We start from the raw sequence: 21,284 nt of genomic DNA, 5'->3' as shown, positions 1-21,284 counted from the left end.
CAAAGGATCTACCATAACAGGACTCCTTTGGGTTTAAAATAAATCAGCAGTACCGAGTAATGTTTTTTTTCAAAGTTACTTTAATGTCCAAAGCTTTAGAATTTATGAATCAAACTCAGAATCATATTGATGGATATAGGCACTGTAATTTGTCCATAAAAAATTTGAAATATACCTTTAAACCTGCCAAAAACTTATTTGTTTTATTCAAAACGAAGGTGAGATTCATGTATTTTCACAGTAGCCCATATTTATGACGAAAACATGTTAAGACATTAGAGAGATAAAGATTTTATACTGGTTTGTTACAGGTGTCATAATTTAGAATATTTATATTTCAACTGTACTCAGACTTTAAAATTTATAAAACACATGTAAAACAAAATTTGCATTCCTAAACCATATAATATAAATGTGTTGCACATATTATTATCTAATCTGTTTTTACAAGCTTATTGCTATATATTCTGAAATCATTTTCTTGGTGGACTCGTTTTTGTGGATTTTGTGTATGGGACTTACTTTCACTGTTTTTTGTGGTTAACTAAATCCATGACATGAAATCCGAACGAATAAACAACTATCATTATCATCATCAATGCTAATGTCCCCATGGAAAATACATTTTTGGGAGGGGGGGGGGGCGGGGAAGAAAAAATTCTATGCCAATAAAATTGTTTTTGTTGGGTTTAAGGTCACAGCAACACAATTATAGATCATATGGTGACCTTCCAGCCTTACATGGCTTAGTATCTCTGGTACTATCAATTCAGCCATGGACTGACTCCTAGTTTGATACACAAACCTCCGGCAAGCCAGTTGGATGGCTTCCTCACATGAAAGAATTCTACAACACAAGCAAGGTTTCTAACCTTCAGCACTGAGGGCAAGAGTTAGCAACCTTAGCAAGCCCATATAAAAGTCCTAAATGTACAAATATATCTAGTATCAATATCTCAACTTTTGTTCGATCTGTATTTTCAATAAAAAACAAACCTTGTGGCCGTTGTGGTCGAGATCCTAGTAAGACTTTTGTAGCATTACTGTCAAGTACAGGGAGGGGTAGTTCTGGTAGAGTATTTGATTGAAGACCTGTCTCCTCAGACTCTTGTACTAAAAGTTGCTAGAAATAAAATACAGCAGAGCAGTGTAATCATTGTGTAAGAATACAATCAAACCTGTGCTATAGACCATTTTTGTAAATAACAACCATCAGGCTCTGAAGGCCACAAATTTTATTTCTGATATCAATACTTGCAAGCATATTTCAAAATGTGAATAAAGTCCACTGACTTTATTTTCTAAATCTCTAAACACTTGCTGTGAATAAAGACTACTAATTTGATTTTCTATTTCAATACCTGCAGCTTATTTCAAGATGTGACTAAACAATACTAATTTTTATTTCAATATTGCAGTGTCTTCTAAAATGTGAATACAGACCACCCTCAAATGAAGTCCACCTTTATCAAGCATTTTTCCAGACTAATACAGCTAAGTGCTCATTTGGAAAACATGGCTATTAACTAGAGCACCTAATCAAAACAAGCACTTCTTCATTTTTTCATTAAGGTAGTAGAAAACTTGCAAGTTACGTATTTTCTTTAAGTAATTTCAGCATATTCAATTTTTTTTTTGGAAAGCCAAGTGTTCGTTGAGCTATATCTAAGACAGTAGAATGCCAAATTGCCTAATGGGAATATGTAATCCTACATAAATATGGGAATGTCATTAAAGGTCCATTATCTGCTTTGTGTCATTTTATGAGGTTACAAATACAAAGTGAATCTATCATGCCCTTGAGTTGTTGATACAGAAATCCCAACCAATGTTCAGATTTTGTCCAAGAGTACGATTCTACTATCTTACCATGTATGTCTCAATCTATAGAAAGAAACAGTGGAAATAGCATACCCTATAAACAAAGAGATATTCTCTGAGGAAAGCGTTTTGCTGCATAGCTGTTTGTTTACTGTCCTCTGTGAGGAGATGTTTGAAGGCTGCTGTAGCATTCTCAAGCTGCTTCAAGTTGTGTGATTGTCGACCTATAGTGAAGTTGATGTGGTCCTACAATATAATAAACAACCTGTCAATATCGCATCGCAAGCAGGTACTGCTATAAAATAATACAATTTTGTCTACATTAAATTCATGTTATAGGTGAAAATGGACATTTTTGCAAGAATAATGCAGTAGACAGCTTCTGCGTACATACTGTGTACTATAAATAATGTGTTCTATAAATAATTTCTGCCTCAAACTTACTGAATTATTATTTATTCATTTATTATGCCAGATTTATATAGTGCCCTTTTCATGATCAGTTTCACGTTCAAAGGCGCTTTACATAGTTCAAATGCAGCCACACAGGGCGCATAATTCATCCTCTACTAGTACAGACACAGAGCGATCTGACCAGAGGGACAGAGTGAGACAAAGCCCCCACGACAGAGAGATCAGAAATCAGATACAAGCTTGTCTGGCTAACTTAGCCTAGCTCGTTGCGAATAGACAGCCTGGTTCTTTAACGTGCCCAGTGTAAAGCACTGATACACGCAAGGATTGCCTGGGTTCCTGACAAGTACACCTCTAGTTGGGTGGGAAACACTGAAAAGCGTTTCTGAAAATTCCCGAGTACCTGGCTGGGATCGAACCCCCGACCTCAGGATTGGAAGGCCAATGTGGAAACCACTGAGCTATCCGTCCAATTACTTAATTTCTAATTTCTTACTCAAAATTACAACCAATGAAGTTTCTAAATTTTGAAACAAACAAAAAAAACAGACATAAAGCAGGAAGTGTGGCCCTTAAAAAATGTTTTTGCTTAGATCATTTTAAATTAGACAAATTACTATTATCTCGATTGTAAAAAATTTGCCTTGACAATGACAGAGTTCTTAGACTGGTCTCTTTATAATCTTATAACCTTTTGTCATACATGAATAGGTTCTTAATTTATGTTGGGTATAAAATCACAGGATACAATTATTGGTCATGCAGCATCATCCCAGCTTTTCATGTTGGTGGAAGACTTCAGGTGTCACTCTGAGTATCATTTAAGGCATGCGTAAGACTGGATAGAACAACCAACATTCCACAACCCAAAAAAGTTTTAAGTCCACAGCTTGATTCAGTCATGACATAAACCACATGGCCACAAAGACCCCTATATATAGGTGTGGTCGTGACCTGAGTAGGGTTCGAACCCACAAGCTCCCATTAGAACTACCAGAACCTTAACCACCTCTTTGTTAATTTGATCCTCAACTCGAGGAAACAATTTTAACATCAATTGAGTGCACAAAAACCAAACACAAACCTCTGCTAGGGACCATCCTTTACCCTTGTATATCTGTAAAGCTTGACTGTATGCCCTCAATGCATGCTTCCTCTACAATTATACAAACAAACATGTTCAGTCAAAACATAAAATAAGAGCAGCTTACAAACAATGTATTTCATCAATATGATACAAATATTAATATAATTTACACCATAATCTTATTAATATCAGAACATACACAGAATTTCAAATTTACATAAATTTGCTGGTAACTGCTTTTTTGACATAAGAGTTTAAACCAGATTATCTCTTTTATCTGTGCTACAAAACATTTCTAAATTCTAAGTTGTGACTACTATATATATTTATGTTTTAGCCGATATATATTAGATATGTATTGATAAAACTTGGCTTTCAGAAACAGTGATGAACTAACCTGTCCTGCTTTACTAAATCTGTGCCCGGCAAGGATCATATGGAAGGAATATTTACGAACCATCGAATTTCTCATGTTGATAAAACAGTGAGCTGCCTGTTCCAACAACAGGGCACTCCGTAAATCAGACTCCTAAAAGAAACAAAATTTATCACAAATAAATCTTTGTATCAGTGCTTGAAGTTTCTTCTACATTAGCAATATAAAGTCAAAATCATATCAAATTAGGATTAAACCAAAGAGATAAGTTTTTTTAGTAATAGTTGGTAAATTCTGATCCCTAGAAAGTAAAATTTTGACAAGCACTGAATTAGATTACTTAACACCAGCCTACTTCTTTTCACAGAAAAGAGAAAAACACTATATATTCTACAGTTGATTCTGACTTTTCTTAGCCTATACAGTTTACTTATAAAATAGTCAAAATTTAGGCCTTTATGAAATTCCAGTATATAAATTATCTCACAAACCTCGCTCATCATTTTAATGAACTGCATGGCAGCTTCCTTGTACTTCCCACGATTTTTTAATGCCTCGGTACTAACAAGTGTTGCCCGTACTGCGTATGGAATGTTCCTGCAACAAAGAGACAAATTAACTGTCATTTGTACCATTATTAATAATTTATTACATAAACACTGACCAGAATTACTTTTTTCTCCTTCATTTATGCAAGGTAGACAATTTATCTAACCAATGGTCCTTGATTCCTTACCAGTTCTGACCTGTTCTCCGCAAGTATCTGACAACTGCCCCAAATGAATCAGAGGTAGAGAATAAGGCACCTATTAAGGTGGGCTGGTGGTCTAGTGGTAACACGCTTGACTGTCAATCCAGAGGTCCGGGGTTCGAATCCCGGTCCAGACATTGAAAATTTCTGAGATGCTCTTGAGTGTCTCCCATCTAACTTAGAGGCCTATACTGGTTCTTCCCAGGAAAGACGGCTTCGCGTGTATCGGTGCTATACACCGGGCACGTTAAAGAACCAGACTGTCTATTCGCAAAGAGCTAGGCTAAGTTAGCCGGACAAGTCTGTATCTAAAAAGGATTTCTCTCTATCTGTTCTGGGGGCTTTATCTCACTCTGTCCCTCTGGTCAGATTGCTCTGTGTCTGTACTAGTAGAGGATGAATTTCGCGCCCTGTGTGGCTGCGTTTGCTATATGTAAAGCGCCTTTGAACGTGTTTATCATGAAAAGGGTGCTATATAAATCTGGTATAATAATATAGTAATACCTAGAGGCACTCTCCTCTGTAGGGATTCAAACCTATGACCTCACAATTGACAGTCTTATACTTTACATACTGAGGTAACTAGAGCTATCACTAAAGGTGATGAATGTAACCCCTGCATGCACTGACACAGTACATTGCAATTTGACACACACAAGATTGCATAATTATGTGGAAGATTTGGCGCGCACAAGATTGCATATGTAGACTGTATGTACATAGTATGTTAACAAGAAACAAAGTCCCATAACTCTGCAATTTTTGTCGCTGAAAGAACTTAACATGCCCCATGCACAACTACTGTTGTTACTGATCACCTGTGTGAAGTTTCATTAAATTGTGTCAAGGGGATGAGGAGAGATGGTGCGCACATTGTGTCTATGTATTCAGTATAGTAACAAAAAACAAAGCCCCGTAACTCTGCAAAAAAATTTTCTGAAAGAACCTAACATGCCCCATGCACAACTACTGTTGTTACTGATTAGTTGTTTGAAGTTTCATTAAGCTGTGTCAAGGGGATGAGGAGAAATGGTGCGCACAAGATTGTGTCTATGTATACAGTATAGTAACAAGAGGGCCATGATGGCCCTATATCGCTCACCTGTTATCATTGCACTTGAGGACAAGAAGGTCCTCAGAAAAAATATCTAAATCCAAAGGACAGGAACAACAAAGGGAAGAAATTTAACCAAAAAGAAGAAAAAAATTCTTACAAGGTATAGATATGTCAAAAAACACCTAAAAATTGGAGGTACCATCCATGTTGTACCACAGAAAAGTGGTCTCGGTCTTTCCCTATGGCCTATAATAAAAAAGTTACTAAAATTAAGCTATTTATAGTAACGTAAAAGGGAAGTAATTAAACAAAAAATATTGTAAGTGAACAAAAGAAGGATCTGCCAAATAAATATGTTGGCATAAATGAAATTTCAGATCAGTATATTCATTAGTTACGGAGATATACCCATTTTAATTTTAAATAAAGGGAGGTAATCTGACATAAAATCAGTCCATAGTTATCTACCCTGATTGTCTCAGTCCATTTAATAACAATAATAAAATTTCAAATAAGTCCTATAAGTACTTACTTATATAAATCTATTTTGATAACAATTAGGGGAGGTAATCAGATATAAAATAACTCTGGAACCTACGACTGGATCTGATTTGTCATGGAATCCAAGATTTATTGTTGTTGAAGATATTTTGGAAGTTTGTAGTAAATAAACCATAAATGAAGGCTGCAAAAGCCAAAATAGCCGATTTTGGACCTTTAAGGGGCCATAACTCTTGAACCCAAGAAGGAATCTGGCCAGTTCAAGAAAAAAGCAAGATCTTGTGGTGATACAAGTTGTGTGCAAGTTTGGTTAAAATCAAATCATAAATGAAGCTGCTATTGTGCAAACAAGGCCAAAATAGCTAATTTTGGCCCTTTCAGGGGCCATAACTCTGGAACCCATAATAGGATCTGGCCAGTTCAAGAAAAGAACCGAGATCTTATGGTGATACAAGTTGTGTGCAAGTTTGGTAAAAATCAAATCATAAATAAAGCTGCTATTGTGCAGACAAGGTCAAAACAGCTAATTTTGGCCCTTTCAGGGGCCATAACTCTGGAACCCATAATGGGATCTGGCCAGTTCAAGAAAGGAACCGTGATCTTATGGTGATACAAGTTGTGTGCAAGTTTGGTTAAAATAAAATCATAAATGAAACCACTATCGTGCAGACAAGAAATTGTTGACGCACGCACGGACAGACTGACGACGGACGAAGGGTGAGCACAAAAGCTCACCTTGTCACTATGTGACAGGTGAGCTAACAAAAAACAAAGTCCCATAACTCTGCATTTTTTTTTTCTGAAAGAACCTAACATACCCCATGCACAACTACTATTGTTACTGATCACTTGTGAAGTTTCATTAAATTGTGTCAAGGGGATGAGGAGAGATGGTGCGCACAAGATTGTGTCTACGGACGGACAGACAGATGGACGGATGGACAGACAGACAACCTGAAACCAGTATACACCCCCTTACAACTTTGTTGTCAGGGGTACAACAAGTCCGATCAGACATGATGCAAGACTTAGAGCAATGCCCTGAGATATTTACTACTTTATGTCATATCTGAAGGCTACATATTAAGTCACTAGATTCATATGAAGGTATGCATTGTACGTACTTGCAGGACTGTAAATATGTAGTGATGGCTGACTCCATGTAGTGATCAGGATATGCCCTCTGACTCTGATTGCCCTGCATGAATATTGCCAATGATGCCATCTCCTGTATAAAACAATGATGACATTGGTAAATATAGTATAACTAATTACTATATAATCATTTATAAAAGCAAAAATATTAGCTTGAAATATGATTTTTCCCTGAAGATTTCTTATTACTACTTATGAATACTACTACCAAAATGTCTGCAAGGATACAATCTCTGCACCATACAGATTTTTTAGTCAATTAAGGAAGTAACTTCGGAATTTCTTTCTAACAGCATGTAATAATATAATAATTTGTAAATTCTTTTGGCACCAATTCTTAACTCTTTGTTTATGCAACATATATTCCCTCGATAACGCCCTTGGGTATCATATGTTGGAAAATTAAGATCCTATAAATACACCTTTTCTAAAACTTTTTTTTTGAGTATCAAGTATAAATCCAACTTCTAGTGAATGTATCTTTACAATTATAGCGCAACCATATGAGCTGTGCCATGAGGAAACCAACAAAGTGGCATTGCGACCAGCATGGATCCGCGCAGTCTGGTCAGGATCCATGCTGTTTGCTAACAGTTTCCCTAATTGCAATAGGCTTTGAAAGCGAGCAGCATGGATCCTGACCAGACTGTGCGGATGCGCAGGCTGGTCTGGATCCATGCTGGTCGCAAAGCCACTATGTTGGTTTTCCCATGGCACGGCTCATATTACTTATATTCATTCATGACCTCATTTAAATTTGGAAATATGGTTGGGTACATTTGTAACGGTGAGAGCAGCAAGGGGGAGGGCATTAATCAGAGGATTAAAGGTACATTGTATCTATTCTAGTTTTAAACTTCTGTACAATCTAAATATACTTCAATATAAGATCTGGAAGAAGTTAAACTGAATATCAACTAACCAGTGCACCAGCAAAGTGTAACCATGCATTATCATTATTAAAGTCTCGTTTTGCAGTGTGGTACGTCTGATAGGCAAAGTCATATAGCTGGAACAGGAAGGCAAGGTCCGCTAATCTCCGCATCTGTAACTCTGGGGCATCTTTAGAATACCTGTTTAAATGTATATAAATTATGAAACTCAAATCAGAACCACACCTTGATTCTAAATTAAAGCTCTTGTCAAAAGGGCAAACTAATCTTTATTTTTATTTCCTTTTTACCTAATTATTATGTATACTATCTAAAATTACGAAGATGTTAATATAGATAGTATTTATTCTAAGGAGTAACATAGCTGAAATCAATTGATAAGTGAATTAAAAAAAAACTGTTCCAGTTTTAAGACATATAAAAAGAAATCACAAAGATAACCAAGAAATATAAAATTGCTGACTGTATTTTATACTTGCCTAACAGGCATGTTACCTCCCTAACTTCATATTTTACCAAGTCTATGCAATTGTTAACACAAAGCCTTGAGAATGCTATATTATGGTTTACAGGTTTTTCTCAAATGGTGGACAGTATTACTGTCCAATTCAAAATACAGTCGAAACTCAGAATCTCAAATTCCAAGGGATCGAGCATTTTACTTCAAAGATAACTGAAAATCGACTTAAAATGATATTTTTTGAAAATATCTTTGAGATAACCGGAACTTTGAGATAGGCGCGTTTGTGATCAAGTTTTAACTTTTATTTGATATTTATCATAATTAATATTCACTAGCGTTAAAACCAAGAAAGCATTGCATCTTAAAATTACATTTACTATGCAATTTACTACCTTCAGTTTTATATTCCATGCACGACATACTTACACGACAGTGGTAGCTGTGTTAGCTGCCTGACTTGTTTTGCTTGGGTTTCCTCCAAACAGTTTTTTTGCAGTACCAAACAGTGACTTCCTTAATCCCGTCCTTGACATTAGCTGAAAATATATAAATAGCCCTACTTCAAATAAAATCACATTATAAACTGTCAACCTACTGGCAATTAGCAACGCAGGTACGTCCATTAAAAGTAACCAGCCAACTAGAGCTGCTTTTGAGAAAAGCACATGTCGCCCACAACTGCCTAATCATTTAAATAGTAAGGCAGTCTTTATATACCGTTTACTCACTACAAATATACCTTTGAACAGTAAAAAGGCTGATTTTGTGTAATTCAAGAGCCATAATTCTGAAGTGCTTCAGGCAATTTGGCTAGTTATCCAACCTGGCCGAGGACTTGTGGTCAAACACATTTTGTTAAAAGTTTGATGAAGATCGGATGAGAAATGTTCGACTTAAAGCACGGACAAGATTAAAAAAGACCTATTTTCGGTAATTCAAGGGCCATAATTCCCAAATGCCTGTTTATCGAACTTGGCCAAGGACTTATGGTCAAACACATTCTGTTCAAGTTTGGTGAAGATCGGGTTAGGAATGTTTGACTTAAAGCACGTACAAGAGTAAACAGGCCCATTTTCGGTAATTCAAGGGCCATAATTTCGAAGTGCCTGGGTGGATTTGGCTAGTTATCGAACTGAACTTGGCCGAGGACTTATGGTCAAACACATTTTGTTAAAATTTAGTGAAGATCAGATGAGAAATGTTTGACTTAGAGCGTGGACAAGAGTAAAAAGGCCTTTTTTGGTAATTCAAGGGCCATAACTCCAAAGTGCCAGGGCCGGTTTGGCTAGTTATCGAATTTGGCCGAGTACTTATGGTCAAACACATTTTCAAGTTTTGTGAAGATCGGATGAGAAATGTTCAACTTAAGAGTGCGGACAAGATTTGTGACAGACAGAAACACAGACACATGGACTGGAGTAAATCAATATGTCTCCCACACCACTGTGTGGTGGGAGACATAATTATACAAGAGGGTCATGATGACCCTGGATCGCTCACCTGAGTAATATGAGCTACATGTTTCAAATGTCAAACTGATGCTTAAATATTAAGAAAGTCAGTAGGTCACATTCATGGTCAATGAAATTCAGTTTTACGATCAGTGTGCAAAACTGCATATGTCATCCAAATTTCAAGGCTGTATCTTAAAAAACAAGAAAGTAGGTCAGCAGGTCAAGGTCACAGTCAAGTGACATCATATTACTTAGGGTCATCAGGTAATTATTATTAAACAGTCTTGGAAATAGGATCAGATAATTTTTAAAGTATTTTTTCCTATATAACTCATATAATAATTAAGTGACCCCGGGGCGGGGCCTCTTTTAATCCCAGTGGCATAATTTGAACAATTTTGGTAGAGGACTACTAGACAATGCATCATACCAAATATCAAAAGCCTAGGTCGTGTGGTTTCAGACAAGAAGATTTTTGAAGTTTTTTCCTATATAAGTCTATATAAAACATGGGACCCCTGGGGCAGGGCCTCTTTTCACCCCAGGGGTACAATTTGAACAATACTGGATGAGGACCATAAGACAATGCTACAAACAAAATATATAAGGCCTAAGTCTTGTGGTTTCAGACAAGAAGATTTTTAAACTTTTTTTCCTATATGTCTATGTAAAACTTGGGACACCGGGGCGGGCCATATTTGACCCTAGGGGGATAATTTGAACAAACTTGGTAGAGGACCACTAGATGATGCTACATAGCACATATCAAAGCCCTAGGCTGTGTGGTTTTGTACAAGAAGATTTTCAAAGTTTTCCCTATATAAGTCTATATAAACTATGTGATCCCCGGGGCGGAGCCATATTTGACCCTAGGAGGACAATTTGAATTATCTTGGTAGAGGACCACTAGATGATGCTGCACACCAGATATCAAAGCCCTAGGCCCTGTGGTTTTGGACAAGAAGATTTTTATAAAGTTTCCCTTTCGGTTGTCATGGCAACCAGAGTTCTGCATGGAATCCAATTCTTTGAACAATTTTGAAAGGGGGGCACCCAAGGATCATTCCTGTGAAGTTTGGTGTAATTCTGCTCAGTGGTTTTCAAGAAGAAGATTTTTTTTAGAAAATGTTGACGGACACACAACACACGACGGACATTGACCGGTCACAAAGCTCACCATGAGCCTTTGGCTCAGGTGAGCTAAAAAATCAAACAGCCGGCATTGTCATAGAGTCATTAAAACTGGTATGACATCATGATACCTTTGCCTTTATTTCCTTATTTGAACTGACTTAGTAGTGTAGATAACTTTATACTATCAGCTATACCTACTGACTTAGTAGTGTACAATAGATTTTATACTATTAGCCATACCTACTGACTTAGTAGTGTACAATAGATAACTTTATACTATTAGCCATACCTACTGACTTAGTAGTGTACAATAGATTTTATACTATTAGCCATACCTACTGACTTAGTAGTGTACAATAGATAACTTTATACTATTAGCCATACCTACTGACTTAGTAGTGTACAATAGATTTTATACTATTAGCCATACCTACTGACTTAGTAGTGTACAATAGATTTTATACTATTAGCCATACCTACTGACTTAGTAGTGTACAATAGATAACTTTATACTATTAGCCATACCTTATCTGTAAAGTATATGCTAACAGTTAATTCATACCATATCATTCAGAGTTCTCATTTGCCTTTCTGCCCAGGGTATCAGTGCTCGGACTGCAAACTCGTGTATAAATATCCTGATTCGGTCCTGATCACTGGCCGTAAGACACATTCCGTGCCCTGGATATCGACCTTTGTCTTGCATATTGAATGATGAAGATTTTGACATGGCAGACTGTATGCTGTTAAGACTGCTGGTGGAACCCTGGTAGTCTGAACTATACCCAAGGGTTGGGCTCTGTAGTGGGCTTTCATCTGATACAGCCAAAGGATGGTCCAGCACTGAATTGTTCACTGAATCCAATCCATCTACACCTGGAAAAATGGTTTTATGTAACAAACTTACAATAATATCTGATGTCTATGAATACTACTGAAGCAGTCCTGAAATACCATAAATTAAAATATTTATCCCAAAGTATCAAATCAACAGATTATGGACTATACATTGCATTGAAGTCAGTAAAATTCTGCCTTCTTTACAGTCATTAACAAGTAACATCACTTTTTTGTCTCTAATGTAATAAATATGAGCCTTATTCAATGAGTATTATTATTATTATTTCTGTAAGCCAGTGGATTCTAATTTTATTCCACCTTGGAAAAAGACTATTGACCCTGATCAGCAAACTATTCACCTTGATTTTTTCTGGTCAATAGTTTCCTGATGAGGGTACATGGCTATTTTCTTCAGCTGAATAATCTTATCCATTCACATGGTGACTTAAAAGGTAGATAGTTTCCTGCATCTTGCTTCTGTACTAGGCAATAAACAAATAGACATGGCCTTTCCGCAAAGCAAACTATTCATTAAGCGTTTACTATTACATGACTGCTTACATAAATTGCCAGTCAACAGTTTGTGTTATTATACCTCACATAAATGCCTAATGCAAATTTCCCATTAGTTTAACTTAAATAATACATCATATTCCCAAGTGATTTTATATCTCATGCGCAAGATCGTTATTTTCAATTCTGCGCATATGATATTATTTTTCATATCTCCAATTGGGAGATTGATAGTTTCGCACTGACTAAAAGACTGAGATGATCAGTTTTCAGACGAGGCGCTTATATAAATTATAGGATTAAATTACTTTTTCTCTGGTGTTAGTGCATGTGTGAACCTTGCTGATTTATCTTTTTTAATGATTTGCTCTCTGCGCAAAAAATTTCGAAAAACAACTTTTTATCAAATATTGATTCGAAACTATCATCTTCAGATAGGAAATTATCTAACTAAGAATGAATGCTAACACTTATATGTTTTGTCTAGAAATAAGAAATTTATCACTGTTCTTGGAATGTTACTACTGTCGGTTTTGGCATCGACGCAACGTTGAAATACGCGCATAAAAATAGGGATCAGCAATACGTATACATCTCAGCTAAACCCATCATATTGCTTGAAAAAAGTCTTATTACACAGCAAAGTCGCCACAATTTCTGAGTGCTAACAAGTAAGGACTCCTTAATTCTGTCTTTATTTTTTGGTTAGTAATTACTTGTTAAATAAATCATTTAACTCAGTTTGTTGATTTTCCATTAATTGTTTTGACCATTATACATTTTGGGTATGATAAAATAAATATTGTATTCCTTAGACTGATAAGAAAAATGTTCACCCCTCAAAATATGAATACAGACCTCGACTGGCGCCTCTGTTGATATTCTCGCGGTGAACATTTTTCATATCACCCTCTCAGGAATGCAATATTTATATATTATTACCCAGTCTATAATTCTCCTTAAAATTCATTTCTAAGGTTATGTAATAAAACACTTTTTTAATGACTTGACAGTCAAGGAATGTATAATATATTACTTCTGAATCATTCTAAAGATTCAAACCTTCATCTTGATGTGAATTAGTGTCCAGTATATGGTTAGTTGTGTCTGGCGTGCCTTCTTCCAGTCTACTAGGAAACATGGAATCATCTGCCCCACTGCTCCCACCAGCATCATAATCAACACCTTCCTGTAAAAATTATAGTCACTCTTTTTAGTTCCGTTTTTCAAATATTCAATATTGAGCTTTGCTGAAATCATTATTATGCATGTGGAAATCACTATTATACTTAAGGAACCATTATTCTGGAATTTATTGAGTCAATTCAGGAAACTGAATCTCAGTGAACTAATAAATGAGCCGTGCCATGAGAAAACCAACATAGTGGCTTTGTGACCAGCATGCATCCAGACCAGCCTGCGCATCCGTGCAGTCTGGCCAGGATCCATGCTGTTCATTAAAGGTTTCTCTAATAGCAGTAGGCTTTAAAAGCGAACAGCATGGATCCTGACCAGACTGCGCAGATGCGCAGGCTGGTCTGGATCCATGCTGGTCGCAAAGCCACTATGTTGGTTTACCCATGGCATCCATGAAATGTCTCCATGAAATAGCCCATTTGGTCTTTACAGCAATATTTTATGACAATATTTAATATTCAATGATTTTCAGAGTATCTGACAAATAAAACACGAAGTGTCTGAAAAAGAAATCTTTTATTGAACATCTATTTTCACAACCAGTCTTTAAGCAAATACTGCTGAAAAATAACTACTATACCTACAGCTTTCCCAGGAAAAACAAAACAAGAGGGTCATGATGACCCTGAATCGCTCACTGGAGTAATATGAGCCACATGTTTAAAATGGCAAACTGATGCTAAAATATTACAAAGTAGTTCAGTAGGTCACATTCATGGTCAATGAAAGTCAGTCTTAAAATCAGTGTGTAAAACTGTACATGTCATCCAAATTTCAAGGCTGTATCTTAAAAAACAAGAAAGTAGGTCAGTACGTCAAGGTCACAGTCAAGTGACCCCTAATCACTTGGGGTCATCAGGTAATTATAATTAAACAGTCTAGGAAATATGGACTGATAATTTTTGAAGTATATATTCCTTTATAACTCATATAACAAGTGACCCCCAGGGTGGGGCCTCTTTTCACCCTGGGGCATAATTTGAACAATCCTGTTAGAGGTCCACTAGGCAATGATACATGCCAAATATCAAAGGCCTAGGCCTTGAACTTTCAGACAAGAAGATTTTTATTTTTTTCCCTATATAAGTCTATGTTAAACTTGGGACCCCAGGGGCAGGGCCTCTTTTTACTCCAGGGTAATAATTTGAAAAATTTTGGTAGAGGACGACAAGGCAATGCAACACACCAAATATAAAAAGCCTAGGTCTTGCAGTTTCAGACGAGAAGATTTTTAAAGTTTTTTCCTATATAAGTCTATGTAAAACTTGGGGCCCCCGATGTGGGGCCTCTTTTCACCTCAGGGGCACAATTTGAACAATCTTCATAGAGGACCACAAGACAATGCTACATACAAAGTATCAAAGGCCTAGGTCTTGTAGTTTCAGACAAGAAGATTTTTAGAGTTTTTTTCCTATATAAGTCTATGTAAAACTTGAGGCCCCCCAGGGCGGGGCCTCTTTTCATCCCAGGGTAATAATTGAACAATTTTAGTAGAGGACCACAAGGCAATGCTACATACCAAATATCAAAGGTCTAGGTCTTGTGGTTTTAGACAAGAAGATTTTTAAAGTTTTTTCCTATATAAGTCTATGTGACTTGTGACCCCCGGGGTGGGGTCTCTTTTCATCCCAGGGGCACAATTTGAACAATCTTGATAGAGGACCATAAGATGATGTCACATGCCAAATATCAAGGCTCTACGTCTTGCGGTTTTGCACAAGAAGATTTTTTAAGTTTTTCTTTTCGGTTGCCATGGCAACCTGAGTTCTGCATGGAATTAAATTCTCTGAATAATTTTGAAAGGGGACCACCCAAGGATCATTCCTGTGAAGTTTGGTGATATTCTGCCCAGTGGTCTTCAAGGAGAAGATTTTTTTTTAGAAAATGTTGATGGACACACGACGGACAACACACGACTGACGACGGACATTGAGCGGTCACAAAAGCTCTCCATGAGCCTTTGGCTCAGGTGAGCTAAAAAGCTTTGATAGTAACGGAGATATATGACTTTATCAAAATTTTTAACCAAAAATTTCTATGTTAAAAAGGGGCATAACTTTGTTAAAATTCAAAACTTTAAGCAGCAATTTTATGCTAGGATTTAATAAAGACAATTTACTCAAGCAATTTTGTTTGAAACTGGAACAAGGAAATATATAATGAAAATTGTAGAAGATTAATTTTCTTCAATGTATGTATGAAATCAAGACAATTTGTGTGCAATTTTGCTTAAATCAAGGACAATAACATACAAGACACTGGCCTAAATCCCAGGTTAGTGAGCTTGACCTAGATATTACAATGTTATAAATGCTGTATAAGTTTGAATAAGGTACAATTAAAATCCCTCAACTTACTGATAACTGTGATATCTTTCCTTATTTCAACTTTGACTAAGTCAGAGGTCATGCTCCTTTGGACAAAGCCTTAGTTTGTTAGTATTCATACATGAAGTATATATATGTATATATGAGCCGCGCCATGAGAAAACCAACATAGTGCATTTGCGACCAGCATGGATCCAGACCAGCCTGCGCATCCACGCAGACTGGTCAGGTTCCATGCTGTTTGCTAACGGTTTCTCTAATTGCAATAGGCTTTGAAAGTGAACAGCATGGATCCTGACCAGACTGCGCAGGCTGGTCTGGATCCATGCTGGTCGCAAATGCACTATGTTGGTTACTCATGGCGTGGCTCATATAATTTTCAATAACTAGATACGTATTTTGTGAAGGTTTGTCCAAGATTCAATCAAAATCACATCAATATTTGCAGACACGGTTAGATGAGTTTCCCCCTCCCCATAATTTTGACTCATTCAAGGGACATATCACTTAGGATACTAACCCAAATTGGTTTGTTACTGAAATCAACCAAGAAAGTAAAGGAATACACAATTCAAATTCTGTGATCCAAACAAACATGTCCAATAACAGAACAGTAACAGATTTTTACATCGCTGTCTGTAAAAGGTAAAAAAATAATTTATCCCTTCAAAGACAAGCATACGGTAAATATATATTTTTTAAAATGATAACTCAAACTTGTTCCATACTCATAAGAAAGAAGAAATAAAACTGACTTAAAAAAGTACACACAAGTATAAAGCTGGAAACAATTCACCAACACTTCTAGTTTGAGCAAAAAATAAAGGCATGCTTAAAGTGTAGTCAACAAGCAAAGAAAAAGATGTAAAACCACAGCAAGACTTACCCACGGTATGAAATATTTAGCCTTTTGAGGCTTTTTCTGTAAAAAGTTTAAATTAACAACTTAAAGCTTGCAAACCAGTAAGTTATTCAAGCGAACTTTCAGTATTTTTTATTACATGTAACAAGAATTGCAACAATCTTTATCATTTTGTTAGTGATATATTAGTTGTAGTGATGTATTAACCTTTACCCTGCTAAATTTCTAAAATGGACTGGTCCATCATTCAATTTGGGCAGCACCATTTATCATTTACTGACTGAATAGTACAAATCATGATCAGACTGCACGGATGTGCAGGCTGATCTTGGTCTGTACTGGTCGCAAAGGCAGAATCATTTGCCGGCAGCAGGCTAAATGTTAATTATGAACAAAGCTATAAAAAGAATTCCATGTCAGAAGCTCATATGAGTTAATTCAGTTATGAAGTGCAATTATAACACAACTGTTATGTTAGTACTGACAGAAAATGCAGTAACTGTGAAATCACTTATATTTGTGTTGGACTTACTTTCATGGATGGGCCATTCCATGAAATTTAATTCAAGCCAACACACAAAACTCCCAATTTTTTTAGTTTTAAAATATTTAAAATGAACGAATTTGTGTCTCCACAAAACTGCATTTTTTGTCAAAGAACACAAAAATTTATGCTCATGTCACAGTATGCTACATTTTCTGAAGCTGAAATTGCTAATATTCCACAAAGTTAGTAGAATGGCAAAACTTTGCTATGATTCAATCTGGTCATAAATGTCAGTTGAATCTCTGATCTAGAAGGCCCTCATGCAGCATCTTCCCTGTGTTTTGAAAGGAGCAGTCCTTAACTAGATTCTATTCCTCTAAAATGTGATTTTGTGAAGTATTTGTATTCCATGCCTTGTTTCCATGATTCAACTTTTAGTCTCTCCCACCAGCTTCAAAAACATGTCTTGTCAGGCAGTGATGGTTACTGCCACAAGGACCCCTACAACAACTCATGAAAGTATCACTGGCCTATACACCAACAAGCCTGTACACCAAATTCAATGCCAAGCATGGCTCACCTGATCGTAAAAAAAAAATGAATTATAAACCTACCCCAACTTCAGTAGTTCTATTAAGAAATTGTCCCCAGGGATCTGGATAACTCGCATCTGTTTTCATAGTTTCTACTGTTGTTAGCGACCGGGAGTTAATCTGTAGTAAATGGCAACTTTGATGGCCAAACGAAGACTTCATACTTTGATAAACTGCTTCAGCTCTGAAATAATATACACATCCGTAATAAGTTCTTTTAATTTCTTTTTTAGTAATATGTACATGTAAATATGTACCAGTGAAAGTTGCCCAAGTCTGTAAGATACTTTCCTGACTTTGAGGAAGGTTTAGACTGGGTAAGGCATTTTCAGGGCTTTTCATCAGGAAATTGGGAAGAGGCCCTGGCCTTTCAAATTGGGAAATTCATACGCTATAATTGCTAATTTTGGGAAAAATAGCACTTTTTTTGAAACAGGGCCTTTTTTTCCTTCTGCAAAAGAGGTATGTAATAAAGGACACAATGTGTTAGTTTCCTAATAATAAATGAGCTCATTGCTTCCTATTTGTGAAATAAAATTTTTAAAAAAATTACATTTTGGGAAGTTGCTCTGCCACAGTTGGGAAAAAATGACCTTATTTTCAATAGGGAAGTGGCCGAATATCGGCCTCTGTTATATAAGGATGAAAAGCCCTGATTTTGCAAATAATGCTGACTAACCGAAACAATTAAGAAATAAATAACAACAATATGTAACATAAGGTTTTACCAGAGAACCACAGTGGTTTGTGGGAATATTCAAACAATCCATTCACAAATAAAGACAAACTTTATTTTTTCAAACTGAAGTCAAAATTGACTGAAATTTTCCATCAAAATCCTTTTTCGAAAGCTAAATTATATTTAACATTTATCAAGATATTTTGAAAATTTAAAATGTTCTTATCAGCTTTGAATATCGATTGGCAAAATCAAAACTGTTGGATGTATAGATTGTATATTCCAATCTACATTTAAACAGGTGTTGTTATCAATATAACCCCGACATCTGCGAATGCAAATTCACAATCACACATTATTAGCATTATTTGTGAAAACTACTTTGAGGTTGTTGTGACAACACAATTACAGTTAAACCTGTATTAACCTGGCAGCCACGGCAGCAACACAAGACAAGATTAAATTAGAAAAAAATGTCAATTTGGGATGTTAATTGACTGGCTGCTTATGGCAAGTGGCTGGTTAATACAGGTGGCAGATAAGGTAGATTTGATTGCAGAAGTTACTGATTGACTCAACATCATTTTTCAACAGTTTTTCAGTTATGTAGCGGGCAGTAAGTCATATAGCGGCAGTCAGTTTACCTAACCAGTGTTCATAGATTTTGTGCCAAACTGCTTTCCCAGGACAATCAGAAGTATAGAGTGAATTGTCATGAAGAATATATACTTTGGCCAGGGACTTCAGTCACCTAGTGACTTTTCAAATCATAGTCTTGTGCTCTACCTACTGAGCTAACCGTGCATTTTGGTTGAGTGGCCTAGGAATTTTTTCCTTCATAAACTGACCCTGTTTACCAAATTCATCCCTCAGCACAAAATACATGTATGATTATTCTCCATTTTCATCAAAAAAAAAATCCTTAAATTATTTTTTTTTTTTTTGAACTTCAGCCAAAAGTGTAAACATTAATATTAGAAACACAAAGCAATATATTCAATACCAATTTCTTGTAACATTTTTATCAAAAATACCACTTTTATTATGGGGGCAGATTTACCCCTCCAAACAACACTTAGCCATTTCCCCAAAATGTGTGAAAAAATAAACTACCATTTTATCCCCATAATCCATAACGACCTATTTTCCCCATTTTACTGGAACCAGTACCATCTCCAAAATCTGAGGGAAAAAATCACTCGTGCCCTGAATGGTTATTGCTTGAAAATGTTGCCATGGCAATGCAGAGTCTATAAATAACTTACTTTGAGGCTTCAGCTTCCACAACATCATGTACAAGTACGTAATATTTGAGAATGTTTGGACAGAACCAGTGTGGTAACTTGTTTGGGAACTGTGACTGTTGTTGCTGTTGACTGCTAGATAACGTCTGTAACATAGCTAGAGGATCTGTGTGATTGGAAGACACAACAAATATACCTGGCACTGTGTTCAGGAAAGTAATGTGCTAGAAATAATTGCATTATAACTTAAAACCTACCTGATATATGTATACATTAATTACTCGATACCTTACTTTAACACTGATTTAAGTTGTGCGTAAACGTGTTTGGTAAGGCCAAACTAAACTGGATCTATGCTTAGCGTCCTCAGGCTGGTAGGTTTTCAGCTGTCTGAGAAAACCAAATACTGAAAAAGTTAAAATCTCCAGTGATGGCATATAAAATATTCATGCAATGGTAACTTCTATTCATTACAGAATAACTACATAAGTTTCAAGCTATTTAAACTTAAAATACTTTTAAACATTTTATAATCAATATACTGCCTAAACTCAGGTAAATTTTTCAGTGTGTAAAAGCTACCAAACAGTAATGATAGTATTTGGGGCTTTTTTTTGCTTTTTTTTTGCCGAAAGATATGTTCTGAAAAATGATAGGGATGTTAAACATATATCCAAGTCCAAATGGCCTAAATGTGAAGCTTCCTAAGTTTTTAAAACAAAACTATTTTTAACCTCTTTTTCACTGACAGGCCACTTTGCTATAAAGTATAAACTCATCTCAGAAATGCAACTAAAATTTCATACCATAAAGAAGTCTGTCTCATATCAAAGGTTTTCCTAACTACATAAATCTACCATAATAACTCTTTACTTCAAGATTCAACAAAATGCCTAATTAAATATCTAAAACCTTCATTTTCTGACAGCTGCTTCAATACTGATGGAAAGTTTGTTTACGGTAGTGGAATCTGCAATTTTGGTTCAATGATTACATGTTCTCTGTATGTTATTGTTATTTTGTCGTTCTCTGGTTACTAGCATAAGCAGAAAGCCAGTTGGGCTACATTATCATCTAAAGATAGCCAGTACACCAAAAAAAATATGTAACCAAAAGGAACATTCCAAAATTTTGTCATTACAGGTACGTCAACTTAATGTGGATTCAATGCCATTTTTCAACAGTATTCCTGTTTCTTAATGTAACAAAGTCAATTATAGTAACCCCAGGGGCGGCAAAATCAGATTTTGACTTGCTCTTCCGTTTTTGTCAATTGCTATTTTGTACTTGTCTGTATGATAGTTATATAGTAAATTCTGGTCAAATTTCAGTCGTCATTATAAGCTTTGGGACAACCTGGGCAATACAGACAACTGAATTTGCCGCCCCTGAACCCAGTGTGTGTTTTTTAATTATGTTCTAGGACTACAAATGAA

General features: G+C 36.0%; 1 protein-coding gene across 3 annotated transcripts in view; it reads right to left on the bottom strand.

The window, feature by feature from the left end:
• LOC123548534 (trafficking protein particle complex subunit 8-like) overlaps nucleotides 1–21,284 on the bottom strand; it is a 47,126-nt gene that overhangs the window by 21,440 nt on the left and 4,402 nt on the right. For 2 of the 3 annotated variants that reach the window (XM_045335853.2, XM_045335855.2), the window contains exons 4-16: nucleotides 19,870–20,044; nucleotides 17,947–18,109; nucleotides 16,870–16,905; nucleotides 13,522–13,648; nucleotides 11,669–11,982; nucleotides 8,945–9,054; nucleotides 8,085–8,235; nucleotides 7,132–7,235; nucleotides 4,190–4,295; nucleotides 3,720–3,851; nucleotides 3,320–3,391; nucleotides 1,915–2,067; nucleotides 997–1,123 (exon numbers count right to left, since the gene is read on the bottom strand). In XM_045335853.2, the coding sequence (XP_045191788.2) occupies nucleotides 997–1,123; nucleotides 1,915–2,067; nucleotides 3,320–3,391; nucleotides 3,720–3,851; nucleotides 4,190–4,295; nucleotides 7,132–7,235; nucleotides 8,085–8,235; nucleotides 8,945–9,054; nucleotides 11,669–11,982; nucleotides 13,522–13,648; nucleotides 16,870–16,905; nucleotides 17,947–18,109; nucleotides 19,870–20,044 (1,770 nt within the window). The remainder of the gene's footprint in view (nucleotides 1–996; nucleotides 1,124–1,914; nucleotides 2,068–3,319; nucleotides 3,392–3,719; nucleotides 3,852–4,189; nucleotides 4,296–7,131; nucleotides 7,236–8,084; nucleotides 8,236–8,944; nucleotides 9,055–11,668; nucleotides 11,983–13,521; nucleotides 13,649–16,869; nucleotides 16,906–17,946; nucleotides 18,110–19,869; nucleotides 20,045–21,284) is intronic. The other variant, XM_045335854.2, reaches the window with a different exon arrangement.

The sequence above is a fragment of the Mercenaria mercenaria genome, chromosome 6 (genome assembly GCF_021730395.1).
Source record: "Mercenaria mercenaria strain notata chromosome 6, MADL_Memer_1, whole genome shotgun sequence".
Lineage (NCBI taxonomy): Eukaryota > Metazoa > Mollusca > Bivalvia > Venerida > Veneridae > Mercenaria > Mercenaria mercenaria.
Note: the sequence above shows the minus strand (reverse complement) of the source record. Positions and strands in the feature narration are given on the sequence as shown.